The 18,059-nt window shown below is 38.4% G+C and overlaps 1 protein-coding gene across 1 annotated transcript in view; it reads left to right on the top strand.

Moving 5' to 3' along the window:
• Positions 1–13,541, top strand: part of LOC140228432 (diacylglycerol lipase-alpha-like) — a 49,593-nt gene extending 36,052 nt beyond the window's left edge. The window contains exons 13-17 of the mRNA XM_072308650.1: positions 192–318; positions 757–966; positions 2,172–2,313; positions 6,021–6,620; positions 13,172–13,541. Coding sequence (XP_072164751.1) covers positions 192–318; positions 757–966; positions 2,172–2,313; positions 6,021–6,620; positions 13,172–13,509 — 1,417 coding nt within the window. The 3' untranslated portion in view covers positions 13,510–13,541. The remainder of the gene's footprint in view (positions 1–191; positions 319–756; positions 967–2,171; positions 2,314–6,020; positions 6,621–13,171) is intronic.
• Positions 13,542–18,059: the final 4,518 nt, after the last annotated feature.

Below are 18,059 nucleotides of genomic sequence, written 5' to 3'. Positions count from 1 at the left end.
TTTAATTATCATATGCTGCCAAAGTATCACATGTATTACAACAAATTGATTACAACCCAAATAAAATTTATGACAATGCCTTTTGCACCCACTTTGCTATTTAAACACTGGAACCTGTCAATCTGGCTAACTTACTATCTTCATCTCTTATCCATTTCTCTCTCTCCCCTCTTGTTTGCTGATGGATCCAGTATTAGTAAGAAGGAGTGTGCCTACTATGCCATCTGGAGGGATCGTGAAGACTTCAACGAGGTCCTCATCTCTCCTGTCATCATCAACGATCACCTCCCTGGTGGTGTGAAGAAGGCTCTCGAAAAGGTGCTGCATCTTTCTGTAATGTCAGATATGTCAACTGTTCCTTTTTTTTTTTGCAAGCTATTCTGCAGATTTCATGGAAGATATTGTTTTATCCATAGTGTCTTACTACGTATGTTAATTGCTAGGAAGGTAAAAATACTCTCTTTTTTTCACCAAAAATATGCCTTTTCAGCCCTAAGAATGCTGTAGTGTTGTGTACATACATAGTTTCCCTGTAATACGTGTGTTTAATATTGTGTTATTTCTGTGTCTGTGTGTGTGTTGTGCAAGTAGCCTGAAACTCTGTTGTAGATGACTGCACTACACAGTGGGAGACTTGATTTTCATGAAGTCCGTATATCAGTTTGTGTACCTGAAAGTATGGTTTAAATAACAGAAAACTATACTATTGTTGATTTCTGTTGATGTGATCCTTAATGTGTGATTTGTATTTTTCAGTGCCTAGAGTATGGTAAGAGGCATGGCCTCCCAAAACGCTTCTCCCAAGTGGGCAGGACTCCGATGCATGACGACCCTCAGGACCAGGATCACCTCCACCCCGCCCCTGTCCAGACCCCCTCCTCCTCCTCCTCCCAGTCCTCCTACCTGCAGATGAAGCCTGTGAAGAAGAAGAAGGAGAAGAGTGGTGGAGCCGCAGTGCACTTCCAGGTCGGATGAATGTTGCACATAGCAACCACATATCTGTGCTACATTTCACAAAGAGATTTGCATAATTTGAAGTTACTGTGTAACTATGATGCCGTATATTTTGCAAATGGGGGCTTGAAAGACAATTTCACAAGTGGTTCAATTTGGGATTGAGGACTACAGCAGACGGAAGAGAAACAAGTATCATCCTTTTTCAAGAGTAAAGTTGAGTGATTTCCAACCTTGGAGATGACATACAATGCAAATATGCAATGTTGCTGTTTTCCAGAAATTAGTCAACTTTTTGCAACTGATTGATGAATTGCCCTACATGGACAGAGATAATTTTGTCAATCAGTTGCAATAAAAAACAACTTGACGCAAGAATTTCATCTATTTGAGTATTAGCTGACTTGCCAAACTGCTGTCAATAAATGCAGTTAACCATGCTAATGTCTACCTGCACATTAATAATAGTAATAAACCGTATTTGTATGGCGCATATCACAAAAAATAGATTAATGTCTCTATGCACATTGAAGGAAGGAACTAATGTAAATTAGGAAAATAGACAAGAGAGAGAGAGAGGAGGCAAAACAAAATGAAAAGTGCCAGAGCTGTGACAAACATTGTACAGTGTTAAACCCAGTCCACGGACATGTTAAAGAGATATGTTTTTAACAAACGCTTAAAATCATCTACTTTGTTGGTTTGCTTGAGATACGTGGGTAATTTGTTCCATAACTCTGCTGCTGCCAGTTGAAAAGATCTTGCACCGTAAAACTGTGTTGATATTGTGGGGGGTGTACAACAGAATTTTGTACTGAGAGCGAAGATTTCTTGCTGGACGATATTTTGTTATGAGCTGTTGTAGATAAGTAGGGCCTAGTTCTTGCAAACACATAAATACCATGATTAAGATCTTGAAGTCAATCCGTTGCTTTACTGGCAGCCAGTGCAGTTGTCTTAAGATTGGACTTATATGTTCATTGTTTTAGCTGTTGAGTTTTAAACACTGCAACATTTGATAAAATGTGTGATTAGTATCTAAAACACTTCTTACATTTGGGATGATCTCTAAGTATGTGTGTGCATATGTATGAAAGACAGAGTGTGTGTTTCTCTATTATCATGTGTTACTGTTGTAATCTTTTTAAGCAAGTCTAAAGCTCTCAGACTATGGGTTTTGATAACTTGACCAAACCTTGTGTGCATTTACATTTCAGGACTCGCCCACAAAGTCCTCACCATCGACCAAATCGTGGCGGTCCGGCGTAAAGGCGCCCGAGTCCAACAACAACCAACGTCCCTTCACCGAGCTGGTCTCAGCAGAGGACGAACAGCTGCCTTTCTTGCCCCACTCAACAGGTGAGTTCTCCGGAGACTTCAGACGCATGCTTGATTTATTGCGGTGTTGCATTTTAATTTCTGGTCGTGCAATGCCTTTTGTGTCATTGGGTCTTGTTTTTCTAGGTATGCACTCTGTTTCGAATGCTCACAAATGCCACGCACTCTGTCTCATTGATTTTTTTTCCCTCTTTTTTATTGTTGCAATTGATAGCATTATTGATTTAAATGAATGAAAATATAGTTTACCCCTAAATCAAAATATATCTGTCCACATTTAACATAGATTTTATTAAGAGATAGCATTGTGCTGTACCCTTGCTTTATTTTCAACATTGTATCATTTGAATTGTAAGGACAAGCACCACAAACAATGTGCATGTCTGCTTAATTGAATTTCATTTGTGACTTTTTATGTACAAAAACATTATCTGAAATGCCAAATAGATAATAGTTCTAGTAATAATAATCTGTTTTACTAAATGTGCACCTCTTTAGGAACATAATGTTTTGAGCAAAAGCCTGTAATAGTAACAAGATAAAATATGGCTTCTTGATTATGAACACTACGATATGTCATGGGACATATTTTGAAAAATTGTTGAAAGATTTGTAGGATAATTCTTTGAAGGACAAGTAATTATGTCTGCCACTTGAACAAGGTGTTTTCAAATATGGCAGACTGTGGTTTCAATGCAAGCTTTATTATTTGTCATTACTGCTGTTGTCCACTTTTGAATCTGTTTAACGTTCTCCTCTTGACGTTTTCTGATCTGGGGCAGTGTGGAATTCTAACCACTTTCAATCAAGAGCTTCCTTTGCCTCTTATGGCAAAATTAGCTTTTGTTCCAATTTTCAGTCTCTGATAATCTAACCTTTTCCACTTTTCTCAGGTTAGTCCTTGTAAACGTAGTCACTTCTATAAGCAGTCTTATTTCCTTTACTACTTAATGTTGATATGTAACTGACACACCTATCTGAAATACCTACAGCTAAACTGACCAGTCCAGATACTTTTTTCATGGGATGGGTTTTTGTTTTGTTTTGTTTTGTTTTGCTTTGCTTTGTTTTTGTCAAAAATGTCCAAAAAAGTATCCTGCTTTTTTATGTAACTTCAAATACATGAGGGTATTTTATTAAACATCCTTTAGTGAATGATGAGGGAAAGTGTTAAAGCTCACCTCCACATACATGGCACAGATCACCTTGTTGTTTGTAGACCCAGTCCCTGCCCCCAAAGTTAGACTTGTTGATAGGAGGTACACAATGTAGTAACAGGTGATGACATTTGCACTGCTGCTGTGTTTCCCCCAATACCACATCCTCCACCAGCGCTTCGTCCCATTCTTGAGGAAGGACAGTCAAATTTGCCCACCGTGCCAGGTAAATGATCCACTCCTCCCCCACCCAACCCCCCCCCCCCCACTCATCCTCCATGCAACCACCACCACTGCCCCCGTTGCCTCCTCCTTGTTTCTGTCCATCTCCAACCCTGCCCCCAATCCTCATCTTGTATTCTCCTTCTTGCTTCCCTACCACTCCTCCACATCTTTATACCACCTGCTCCTTCTCTACCATCTCCCCTTCCACCTTGCTCCTCCAGCCTCATCACTTACCCTCCCACTTTTCCCTTTTCTCCTTTTCTGTCACCAACATTTTACTGCTAACACTCCTCCCATTCCTCCCCCTCCTCCTCCTTCTTTTTCTCCATCTCCTCCTTATAATTTTCTTCTTCTCCCCTCCCGCTCTTCCTCTTGATCCAGTGTACTGTATAAGCTGTTATTTTTGCGAGGGTTTAATTTTCGCGAATTTCGCAAATCACAGTTGGATCGCGAATTTAACAACACACGAAAATGTCGCCAGACGCTGGAGTAATAGTACATCTAAATTTTATAAGCGTCGGTGCCAGTTCGCGAAAACAACATCTCGCAAAAATGTCTGTGACCTCCTCATTCGTGAAAATATCTGTACGCGAAAATAATAGCTTATACAGTGTATAATAAAGTCATGTCACACATCAGGTATAAAACATATTCATACCCCATTATTTACCCCCTGTCATGTCAGAATTTCATCCACAGGCCCACGTGCACATGTTCTGTTCTGTTTGTTTTTTTCCCTTCTGTTTTGTTGCTTTCAGGTTATTATGAATATGCACTACAGTATAATTGCTTTTTTGGTCCAATGCTGGTATATTGGAAATGTCCATTCAAAAACTAAAGAATATGAGCATAAATAAATTTTATAGATACAGGGTTTTTTTTTCAATCCCAAAATAGTTTATTTTTGTCAGAAAACATAGTGTACTAGTAATTTGATGATTATTAGAAAGGAGAGCCATGGAAACCCTGAGCAGTTGATATGACTGTGTGATATATTAACATATTCTTGCTAACTCTGAGCAAATCATGTAGAAGTGATAGAACATCTGTGATGCAGAGCACAGCACTGTATTGCAGAGACTCTGTATCTAACAAATCTCAGTTTTTGACACACTAGCAAGCACACATGGATTTTAATGTAAAGGCACATGGAAATGGGTGGTTTTCTCCTCCGTTTTTTGTGTGACTCTTTTATGTTTTTGCTTGTGTGGAAATGTATGAAGTCATATCTTTTATAGATACTAATCCATCAGCTCTAATGATGACTAATGCCTACTCTGACTTATCTGGTCATCTCAAAATAACCAATCTATATGAACCACTCCTGTCAGCACATTTTTTTTTTTCCGGTATGGTAAGAGATTCTATAAGAAAGATTTGCACAATGCAGTGGGTATTGATTCACTGTTCAGAAGGTGAAAAACTTCAATATATCTCTGCCCAAAGTGCTCTAATTTGAACTTTCAGGATCTGATTTTGAAGTTTGTGTATTTTGTTGGAAGAATACTGTATTTGGTGTTCTTTCAATCGCTGCCTCTTGTGAACAAATTATTCACTCATTTGCCTTTAGAAAATCACTGAATACTATTCTGAGAAATAATAGAAGCCCTTGTTTGCCCAAACAAAATCATCAAGCCCATCATGTGTGTGTTTAACAAGCAGGACTGTTTCCATCAAATATTCAAGCTTCAACTCTCAGCAAAGATGTCTTCATATTTCACCTAACCATCTGTCATTTGCATATTGTACATCATATGGATTAGAGTTGATGCTGTTCATTGTCTTTGATATTTGTTACTTTGTAACAGTATTGGACATTGATATGATTATATGATTTTTATATATATATATATATATATATATATCATTTTCATTTTATCTTAACAGGGGTTAGTTTTATTGAAGTTACCTAGCAAAAGGTTTTCATTCACCTGTTGTATAGTAAAGCTTTTCATCTTCCTGACTTTAATCTACAGAATACAAACTGTGGTATCTTTAGAGTTTGTTTACATCCACCTCACCATTTCAGTTCTAATATTTCTTCTCTTAATTAAGACATTTGGTGTAAGAGTTTTGCATATATCAAATCACATTGTAGAACATGTAAATGGATGTATGAGATTGCTGCTTTGTCTTTCTCTTGACATGAATTAGCTCTACTTGTTACAAAACATCAGCCCATTGTCAGTTCTATATTCAACTCAAAATAGAAGATGATATTCATGTCGTTGTCTGATATTGATTGTTCTATTGCCTCTTCTTTGTCCTGTTTGCCACTGGATACCTGGATTTGTTTTACCTTGGTTGCAATCACAACTCTTTCCCTGTTGGATCCTGCAAACTCAGCCACTCAAAACATTCCCGATGATGCAATAAGGACTAGTCGTAGATCGTCAGACTCTCATGTACCAAAGATAAGCATACTGCAGGGCTTAAACTGTCCCAGCGAGCAGGGCAGTGAGAGACTAGCGCCCCTTGCGAGCAGTGAGTCGTTTACGGACTGCGAGTCGCCGCGGTCATCCATCTCGTCCATGAGTTTCTCCTCCGTGCTGAATCGGTTCCAGAACCCTTCCTCGGCCCGCGAGGAGGGCTACTGCTACTACGTGGAGAACGAGTCGCAGCCCGCCGCCAACAACGGCATGGCAGACTCGGAGGAGGACTTGACGAAGCAGAATACCGTTACCACGACAGCCACCATCGAGTCCTCGCCCAGCAACCACGTGGACCACGATGCGAGCCCCACAAGGCCCCCCTCGACCCTCATCGGTCCGTGGAGCCTGTTCCGCGGTGGCAACGGCCAGGTAATCGACGAAGAGGGCAACGTCAAAGGTCGAACGTCAACCAGCGACAGGTACACCTTGACGTATGACGGGATGGACTTGGATCCTGCCACCGGAAGCGAAGGGGGCACCGACTCGCCCCGCTCATCGAGACCACATTCCATAGGTGAGCCATCCCATCCTTGAATCGAGATCATGCTGTGTACCATCTCTTCACAGAGTTCTTTTCAATGATTCTTCAATTTAGATCAGAATTCATTTGTCTCATTTACATTTCACTAACAACATGGAATTTTCCTGCAGGAAGTCATTAAGTTTACTTCGTTCCTTCATGTTCTGAATTGCCATTAGCGTGATTCACAAAGCTCTGAGTCATGACTTTGACATACTAATGCCAATACCTAGAGCGATTCTCCTCATTTCACTTTCACTGGAATGTCAAATCCATGCAAATTTTTCAGAATGAGGTTTGCTGCTGTGCGACTACACTTGAGGTGACATTATGGCAAACGAAGCCAGAGTTGACTCTTGTGATAATGTGTCGAGTTACGTCAAAAGGAAGTTAACAGTCATTTCACAATCTTGTGTTTTATGTCATTTGTCACAAGTTTCCTCTTTTCAGTATGGCTAAAATTAATGTCTTGCTGTCAACAATCACATTTTCAGTGATCTCTTCTGATTAATATAAACCAGTAGCTATTTTTTTACACCCCCCCCCCAAAAAAAAAAAAAACGTTTTCATGTAATTCAGTGTTAACTTGTCAATTACCTTCAAAGGGATATTCAGAAAAACCTTATTGGACCTCCCCAGCAGCTAGTTTGTCTCCCTGATGTGAAACCTTGCCGAGTTTCCAAAGAGCGATGCCCTAACTCAATATGAATCTGAATTCCCCGTAAACCCTCTACAGCAATCACGAGGTGTCCGTATGTAGTGAGTGGACACGGCACTGTTTAAGCGCGTCTTCAACATTTCAGTATTTTGGGAAGCAGGATAATTAATGTTCTTTGGAGCAGCTTGCTGTCTTCATGAAGTACTGAAGGTTGTCTTCTTGTAGCTCTCGGCTAGCAGTTGCAGAGTAGTCATCCTAGTATATATATCATTTGATGTATTTGCCTCATGAAAACCATCATGTCCGGGTATATCGAGGCTCCGTTACAGCAGACTCAGAGATGCCAAGTCCCCCAGATTCTCCAGGGGGTTTCTAAAATCATCAATACCTCTTCATGTCTGGATACGAGATTATCAAAATCTGCCTGATAAGGGAATATGTTCAACCCATTGAGATCCATGTAACATGCAAACATCTCTCTGATTATTCTATGGAATCGCGTTGATTTCAGTGGATGTGTATTGGCAGCCCTGTATTGAAGACCTCAGAAGGACTTGTAAAAGAGGGAAACCAGTTTACCATTGTAGCATGAATTATTTTACTCGTCTACTTCTGTTTTTATTCTGGTAAGATTTGTACTTCAATTACATTTATGAAGATTGTGTCTTCACAAAGTCAAGTCTTCACTTGTACAGTCTTCACTTGTACAAAGAAACATCAGGGTTGTTGTTATTATTGTTGGTGATATTCTGAAAGTACAGACTGAGTTTCATTTTTATATTCACATACAACACATTATTAAAAGTAGAAATTAGTGCAGTAATTTCAGGACTAAGTACCTGCTCTGAACATGTATTTACTAGTCATTATTTTTCTAATTATTCTTTTGATTCCCCCCCCCCCCAAGCTTTTATAACTTTCTTTTTATCTTTGTATATTTCCCCCCCCCCCCTTTTTTTTTTTTAGTTGCCACTTAGATATTTGGGTCAGTTATCTGTACAAAATGGAAATGACTATAAAAATGTATAAATACTGTTCTGACAAAATATTTACAAAAATAAGGGCTATATTTCTTGCAACAGACAGAGAGTACTGACCAGTACTCACCGGGCTATTTGGTTAACATGCCTGCTCTGCCATGCTTATTGTATCTTAACAGTGAAGAGACAAAAAGTGTCCATTGGTTGATCTCTTTTGCAACAGTAGGAAGGAGATAGAGCAGTGATTTATAAGATTAAATCTACTCATGCATACTTGAATAGTAGAAAAAAAAAATATAGAAAAAGACATTTACTAATTAAAAGTGTTGTTGAAAGTCAAATCCAGGTAATTTTTTGATGAAATCATCATAGTGTTTATCATTAAAAATGTTGTCCAAAGAGATCACAGACGTTGGTGCTAATTTGAGCCATGATTCATCAGGCAATTCCACTCAAAGACATAATCATATTATAGTAGCAATCTGCAAGATAATCCTTTTGATGACTAGGTTAAAATGGTACATTGTTCCTGGACATCAACATATGAACTACAAACAGTGTAGATTATTCTCTTTGATACCAGCAGAAATAAAATCTTATTGATTTGGCATTGATTTTCTTTTTTCTACTCATTTCAGAATCTGAAGAGTTAATTTTTTATGTTTTCACATTTCTCCATTCTTTACCACTGCGACCCACAGGTTATGAATTTTATGTAAGATTTATTTTTCATTTCTTTTTTTCTTTCCCATTCAATATTGTTTGGTGGCTGTTCACTTGATTTTAATGTCAAGACTATGTAGAGTTGATATATTAAAAGACAATGCATGGTTTGATATGTTCAGAGTGTTAATCACCAGTGCAAGCATTGATTCGTTGTGGTGTAACACATTGTACTGTGTATACCCAGTACAGGATCAACGTTTTCAGCGCCGTGTATGCTCCGACTAATTCGCTTGCTTTAACTTGCAACAGGAGATGTGTAGTTTGTGTCCTATAGAATATATATTCAGACTCGAAACACATAGTGAAGGCCGTATAGTACTACAGTGTTAACGTATCTGGATAAACGGTCAGAAATGAGATACATGTAGCTCTGTTGTGCACGAATGCTATATTGGGTGTATCAGTGACAAGAAACATCATTACAAAAGCATGCAACCTGGAAAAAAAAAAAGAATCTCTTTTACCTTTGCCTGGCATCCTTCCCATACTGTCTTTTTGTTAACCACACCAACATGATTATAAAAATTGCTTGTGCCCTCCCCCCCTCCCCCCCCCCCCCCCGACATCTTTCCAAAGAGAGAGAAAGAGAGAGACACACACACACACACATTCAATGCAAGGAACATATCAACGCTGTACAAAAAAGTACCTTGTGTGTGATTTATTCGTACAATCGTCTGCGCCCATTTCATTCAGAAACGACCGGAAATCTTTGAATGGCAATTTAAGTCAGTTATGCATCAGCTCATGGGTCTTCCCAATCCTAACACTGCCCAAGACAAGTCAATCAGGTACATTAGCAGGTGGGCATGTTGAAGCATTGGTCCTGAAGGTCTTCAAGGCAAGTTGACAACCAGAATGAAAACAAGCTCGTAGAAACTCTTTGAAAACCATGTATGCCCATCACAACAACCCACCCCCCCCCCCAAAAAAAAAAAAAAAAACGCACACACACAAACAAACAAACAAACTACAACTGTTCAGGTATGTAGGATTGGTACAACTTGAAGGAAAAAGATGTGTGGGTAAATTCAATTTTTCAGAATTTGGGTTGTTGAAACAATTTCCTAGTCTAAAGCTTGCCACAAATGATGTCGTGCAGTGTCTTCTTGTGATAATAGACAATGCTTCGCAATTCCTGCCTTATCCCAACCCATACCCCTTTGTGAATACCTTAAAGTACCCACTAGGCTTAATGCTTCAGCCTTAACATGTGTTTTCAGGACTTTGTGATACATAAATTTTTTTGAAAGGCAACAGACTGCAAATTCTCATGTGTGATATGGAATCAAACAAGAAAAGTATGAAAGTTGCCACTTATTGTGATAGACTCACTCTTTTCTATTTTAGGCATTTTACCTATGGCAAAGTACCTAAAAGTAATCATGCTGGAAAGCTGGAAAGCCTTAAGTATTTGTCAGCATTTGAGAGCATCATCTGTAACTGAGGGAAGAATGGGGTAATGCTGATATGTTATGGTGAAGACAGCAACGAAACTGTCTGTTCCCAGGTACAGTCATTGATCAAATGTACCCATGATTACAAGTAATCGTCATGTCCTTCCCACTGCAAGGTTTTATCATGATTTATTGGTACAATATTATCTACACAATCATGCATACTAGGGGGAAACTATCCCTGTTTTTTTTTTCTTTCCTTTTTGAACTCTCTCAGTATTTATTTTCACTAGTATCATATAATGGTATGTGTAGCTCTTCACAGTCAACAGATCTTTTTTCAGGTAGTAGCGAATGTGAACATATTTCTAACTTGATTTCATGATCTTAATCTGTTTGTTTTATTTTCTGCAATAATGGAAGATGACTCGAGTGTGTGATTCTAAACGGGAAGTTTGACAGGTATCGAGCGAAAGAAGTTATGGTAAAAAAAAAAGAGATTAAATCACTTCTCAGTGGGCATCGTGGAAATCTTGATGTTTATGAGTCTTGATTGACGTCATCAATTTTCAGCATATTGTCATTTTTTTTTCCCTCTCTATCTTTTTGTCAGTTTGGAACTCACAATCACAGATGATTAATTCTAGTGCATGCCTTGAGTAGTAGTTTCACCTCTACTTTACATTTCTAGCAGTAGACATCTTCTGGTGTTTTTACAATGCCAGCATCTATATGTAGCTATCACCAGGTCTGTCAAGATATTTATGTTTTACTGTATATTAAAATGAACAAGGGGAAGAATGTTCTTGATAATGATGAAAGCTGAAGCAGAACAGACAAATACATTTTATAGACACTGGGACAATTTTTGAGTCTATGTCGTGCTACAGTGTTGGAAATTACTGTATAAGCTCTTATTTTTGCGAGGGTTTAATTTTCGTGAATTTCGCAAATCTCAGCTGGATCGCGAATTTAACAACACGACAAAATACCTCCATGCACTAGGGAAATAGTGCATTTACGTGAGCATCAGCATCAGTACGCAAAAACAACATCTCGCGAAAATGTCTATGACCTCCTCATTCGCGAAAATATCTGTACGCGAAAATAACACCATATACAGTAGAAGGTTCTCTATTAGAATGATGAGGTTGGATATTTTCGTGAATTGGAATTGCATGAATGTACTGGGAAGTCAAGAGGAAAATGCTAGTTGCACATTGTAGAATGATGACCGAAGACTTGTGATTGGATGAATGCATAGTGGGGGTGTCCTACTCTTGTCAATCTGCTTGTTCCTTGTCATGCGATACTGTCCCTTTTTGCACGTGCACCGCATTGACCTGGCAAATTGCACAAAGCTGTGTGCTTATTACTTGCATGCTACTGTGACAGAAGAAAGTTTGCATGAACTTTTAACCTTTGACCTGTGGATGGTCTCTTGACATTAATTGATGCATGTGTCAATTATCAGGCATGACCTTGTTTCATGGAATGAAAGTAGGAAAAGAAAGTTCAATGTCCCTTGGAAACATTGAACTGTTTTGTGTATTTCAGTTTGCTTAGATTGAGTTTTTTCTTACTCTGCATGAAACTTTGGACCAAGTTTTGAGCTGCTTTTCATCACACATCATCACATTTTGTGAATTCCACTGACATATCATTCAATGTGTACATGTAAACCATTCCAGTGCAAGAGTTGTTACATACATATAAACCATTATAACTGCTGTTGAAAGTGTTTACATATTGCAATAATGAAAGCTTTATTTGGTAGCTGATAGTGCAATATCATATGTATGAGGTAGAACTTGATGCTTTATACAAGATATTTATATAACACTTAATTCTGCCGTTCATGAAGACAAGGGAAAAGCCAGTATTAAATAGACCAAGCTTTGGTACATTGTATTGTCTGAATATGTACAGCTCCTTTGCCATTTGTAGGAACTGAATGATGTACATGTATACAGACTGTACACAAATAATCTTCTGTCTGTGTGGGTAAACTATTAAAATAGAAGAGGAAGGGAATGGGAACTGAATATTGATTAATTATCTCAGGCAGCAAGGAGATTGCCCAACAGTTCAAATTTACATGACCTTTCTTTAATAGCCAAACAAACATGAAAACAAGTGAATTTTGATATTTATGGTATTATTACATTTAGCTTCAGTTTTACTACCACATAGGGATAACTATTTCCTTTCTGAGTTCACAGCAGCACTGCATGCATTGTGGGTAGAGTTGACAATCAGGAGGGTACATCACATCTGCAAACAACTTGTAAACAATGATGATGATTTGGGAACATTTCACGTTTGAACTCATCCAAATCTGGCATAGTTTGCACAGAAGAGCATACAAGAGCTACTTATAAGGGAAAATAAAAGGGAGGGGGTATGCAGGCCCTCTACCACCTCAAATTATGGAAGTTAAGCGGTTAACAATAGGAAGAATATTGGAATGATGGAGAGAAAGTGGTATGTGTGTCATAATGTATCATCATATTCAGTAATTGTTCAACAAAGGGGAAAGATGTCAAAAAGATTGTTTCCTTGGCATTTTAAGTGTTTAGTGATTTAAATATCAGGGACTGGTGGTCAGTTAGTCTGAAAACACAGCCATCAGTCTTCATATTTCAATAGAAATCAGTGCTGCCTGTCATAAGACACTCTAGAATGCAATGTGTCTGCGATTAGTCAGTGAGCATCCTATAGAATTAGTATGGTATACCAACCATGACCCGAGCTGACTCTTGTGACTGTCTCTTTGCTCCCCAGCTGGAGGCCGCTTATCCACAGTTGTCCCCGAGGCCAAGCTAGGCCAGGCCTACACCGAGTACCTCCCCATCGATGATGACGACGATGACGACTTCGACGACGAGGTCCTCTTCAGCTCCCTTAACCTTCACGTTTACGAGAACCCTGACCGCACGCGGAAGAGCCTCACCCTGCCCGTTGGGGGTGGTCTCTCGATGGCGGCAGCACAGGTGCAGCTGGGGTCGCAAGGGAACAGGCCGCTCCGGAAGGGGGGCAGTTTTGAGACGGTGACGTCGTCGACCCCGACCCCTCTCAGCTCCAGAGGGTCACCGAGTCACAAGGGGGAATCGGAGTGCTGATGGCTGTGATGCCGTCCAGGGTGTCATGTGATGGCACAACCTGTGATCAGACTGTGTTCCAGTGTTGAGCTTCGTTTTGGACGTTTACACAAGATATATATATGCAGCCCGAGAGGGGAGATGTTGTACATCGCGATTGTCATCAGAGTTTGTCCGTCTTGTACGACATCAAGCTCACTCCATGCATGGTGATAAACATAATATATGTTTGCAAGACTGAGCAAGAACAATTCAAGCATTTGTGAACTTGCATCAAAAGCGGCTAGGTAAAATATTTGAAGTCATGATCAAATTCTGAGAGAGAGAGATCTCTCTGCTTTTAAATGATATAAAAGCTCATCAAAGTTGGCTGTTCCTAACTTTGAAATAAATGGTGGAAAATGAAATGTATAAACTGAGAAAAGGAGCTTTTAAAGTAAAGAGTCTGTTCAATTAACCAGGTCACCCTATATTGTCTGTGGAACAAAAAGAGGATTTAAAACTCCTTACTATGTGCTATACAGGGATTATCAAATTTACCCAAAACCAACAAAATATTGGACTCAATGTATGTGACATAAAAATGTCAATATGTAATGGATCTAACAGGTCATACACGTGTACATGTATTAATGTCAATGCGCATGTTATGAAGTATAAAATTCATTTATTGGTGTTCTGTTTGTCCACCAGTCATCACGCAATTTCAACCCCACATGGTGGCAAAAATTAAACCCAAAAGCCCTAAAAAAAACACACACACACACACACAAAAAAAAAAAAAAAACTGTGCCAAATTACTAAAACATCTGTATGTTTTGCAGTTGTCCTTGGTAATGACGGGTTGTGCAGTCAGAGAAGACGAAAGAAAGAACAACAATTGTGGTCAACTCACAGTAATACTGAGCTACAGTCTCTGCTTCAAATGAGTATTAGGCCTTTTGTTTTTGTGTTTGTTCTCTCGATGTTTGTCACATTTTAGTGAACTTCAACAGTACTAACCCTTTGCAATAGTGAGTACCTCACTAAACCCTTTCTGACAGAAGTTCTGATGTATGTAAGTTGATACCTTCTCAACTTTCACATTTCTTCTACTGAGTGTCGAAGGAAATTATTGTCTAATCGGTATTTCCTGAATTGGATGAAAAGCTTTCCTGTGTTTCCTTCCTTTCCTTCCAATACCAACAAGCCAGCAGACTTGCATCCCTTGGTGAGTGACAGCAGGAATTAAGTCCGTCGACTCTTCCCAGGATTAAAGCCCTTCTGCATTTCAAATCGTGATATGTGATTCTGACATGAGTATGCTGTATATGTCTACATCCTGGACAATATCCTGTGGTATTATTGCTTCCTGTAACGTCACAAACAACTTCCGTCTCGTTGAGTTTATATGCCTCTTCATTTCAGAGATTATTTTGCCAGAACCATTATTTCCTCCTCTGATTTCAATGAATAACTGGCATTGCAGTATTCACTTGGGGGACTTTGGGTTTTTCTTTTCTTTTTCTTGTTTTTTTGGAGTTATTTCACAGATTTTGGATAGTGTTAGATAGATTAAAGACATTACATTTAGCTAATATTGAGAAAAATGAAGACAAGCAATTATCAAATCCTCTCATTTGAATTAATTTGCAACATGATAATGGCGTACATGTGCATACTTTTGTTGTATGACTGATGTGTGGACTAAATGATTCACAACGGAAATATTCCTATCTGAGCAATGTCTTTATACCTTGCTATAGAAGAGATTGCATAAGATCATATCTGATTGATGTAAGGGAGGGGAGAAGAGTATGATATTAAATTACTCTCCTTGGTGTCACATACACTGTACAAAAGAATAAATGAATTTTATGTCGTCAAACTTGTCATATAAATGACTTTGGTTTTGTAGTTTTATAAAGTAATACTTGAGATATTAGCAAGTTCTCACATAAATACAAAGCAATAATTGTGTTTGATTTTTTCCTCATATCTAATCACTATCTGAGTTGTTGATGTGTTAAGTTTTTTTAATTGATTGGGTTTGTTGTTTTTAAAAAAAAACGAAGATCAAACTCTGTACAAACTGTCTGTGACAGAGGATTCAAATGACACAGAAGAGTGAGCTGGCATTTACAAATTCCTGATTGGCGTTAGAGGATGTGGTACAGGTATTTAAAGTGTATTGTGTGCACCATGTACACTGGACAGCAAAAGAAAGTACCCACTTCTGTCAAAGGCCGCACACAAAAATTCACCACCTAGAAATACACATGTAAGCAATTTTTGTACACAGGTATGCTGCAATATCCATTAGTAATCACATACCCAATAGCAAGTGATTATCTTTATTACAAAGAAAAAAAAAATGACATGCACAGCATCTTGGTCACTGAATCAAAAGTCACAAAATGTAACAGAATGAGCCTTACCAGTTTTATGCAAAAATTAGTGTCACAGGACGATAAAAAGCAGTCACAAACATCAATTTTCAATAATGTGTATGTCCTCCTCGTGCCTGGACACATTCCAGGCATCTCTGACGCATGCTCTGAACAAGCTGTCTGGCGTAGTCCTGGGGAAGTTCTGTCCATTCCTCCTGCAGAGCTTGGATCAATGTTGGATGTTTAAAAATGTTGTCCATTCAGTGGCCATTTTTGCGTGGTGGAAAGTCCAAGATGCTGGGCATGTCAAGTTCTTCTTTGTTATGAAGACATTCACTTGCTTATGTGCATGTGATTAGTAAGGGGCATTGTAGCACACCTGTGTACAATTTTTTTATTTTTTTTATTTCTAGGGGGTGAATTTTTGTGTGCGGCCTTTGACAGAAGTGGGTACTTTCTTTTGCTGTCCCGTATATTTTGCAAGCACATTGTGTAGCAAATCAGGACTTGCTGAACAATATTGCAAGTGGTTAATTTCACAATTGAGAACCACAGAGTAAAACAATGGGAAATGTGTCAGCAGTTTTCCACCTTGGGAATTGATGAACATTGCATTTCTGTCACGGGAGGCAAATATTTCTCTGAGTTGCTACTTTCGGAAATAACAGTAGACGCAAGAAATTAAAAAACAACAACTAAGAACACGACAAAATATATGGTGTATACGATATGTACAGAAAGCACAACATGTATGACATAATTTGTGGATAACTTGTTACAATATACCACATCAATAATTTGAAATGTGGTGTAAAACTTGGTTGTTGCATCACTATTATACCTTGAATGAGAATCATTATCAAGAGAATGTGAATTTGCATTTGATGACAAGGTTAGTAATGTTGATTGGAATATTTGAACATTGTGGAAACTGAAGATCATGTTCCGTCAATTCAATTCATCATTATGTTTTGCAAAGAAAGAGTATATATGACTATATAAAATTGTGAGCCTTAAATGTCGAGTGAGATTATATTTTTTAATACAAATATATCATCCATGTATTGCTGACGCATTTGTAGATAAATGCTGATTTGCTGCAAAGTGTCGGATAATGAAACAAATATTTCAAGATAATTTTTATAGATACTCAGTAGTACGCAACAACAAAAGTCTCAGTACTATCATAATCACAATGGATTGTAGCTATCACATTGAAAATTAAAGAGATCGTATCGTTTCGGTTGAGAGCTAACTTCAGGTTTCTAACATTTTTGGATGAGATAATGAGAAACCTCATATCGAATATGAAAGAGCATGTAATTCCAAGAGGAATTCAACGTTTATTTGGTGAAAATTGGTTTTGAAATGGCAGAGATACGCAAAATAGAGCAACCCTAATAAAAGGTGGAACCCACCTTTTATTATGATTGCTTTATTTTACTTTGTTTTTGGATGTCTCAGCTATTCCAAAAACCGATTTTCATCAAATAAACTTTGAATTTGTCTTAGAATAGTATGCTCTGTACTATTTTCATAAGTGGTTTCTTGGTATCTCACAAAAAGTTAAAAGCCTAATCCTCGCCTCCACCAATACTGTACCATCCCTTTAAAATGTAATTGTACTGATGTATGAGAAGTTTCACTGAACTTTTCATATTGCAGGTCACAGTGATGAAGACTATGATACTTTGCAGCAGTAGTATAGCTTTCAGGCTGGTAGAAGAAGGCTTCTGAATTCTGTCGTCACGGAAACCGGTTATAATCATGTTAGAGGAGTGTGTGATTTTTCACTATCATGTTTGCCTTAGATGGAAGTTTTGTATTTTCTGGTATTTCATCACCCATATCTTGTCCTTTTGAGTTAAGCTGATAGCTGGCCTTGCTTTTTTTGTGTGAATCATTATCAGTTTCATGATTATTAAATCATCAAAACAGTATGTCAGCCTGTTTGAGATATGGAATAAAGAGAACTTGTGTAGGGTCATATCTACCTGCAAGGACACTTTTGAGGAACAGTGCATTTCACTTGTGCATAAGACGATGGGAATGCAGAAAATGACGAGATACCGCATTACTACATTCTTTAAACAATGTATTGACCGATATCATTTTACTTTGCCCTGCACCAATTCCCCACTCAATATCGGTAGTAGTGCAAATGCAATGACTGAACAGTCATTCAAATTTGGGTACACCCCT

Source organism: Diadema setosum, chromosome 5 (assembly GCF_964275005.1).
Source record: "Diadema setosum chromosome 5, eeDiaSeto1, whole genome shotgun sequence".
Taxonomy (NCBI): Eukaryota; Metazoa; Echinodermata; class Echinoidea; order Diadematoida; family Diadematidae; genus Diadema; species Diadema setosum.
This window is presented reverse-complemented; position numbering and strand designations above follow the sequence as displayed.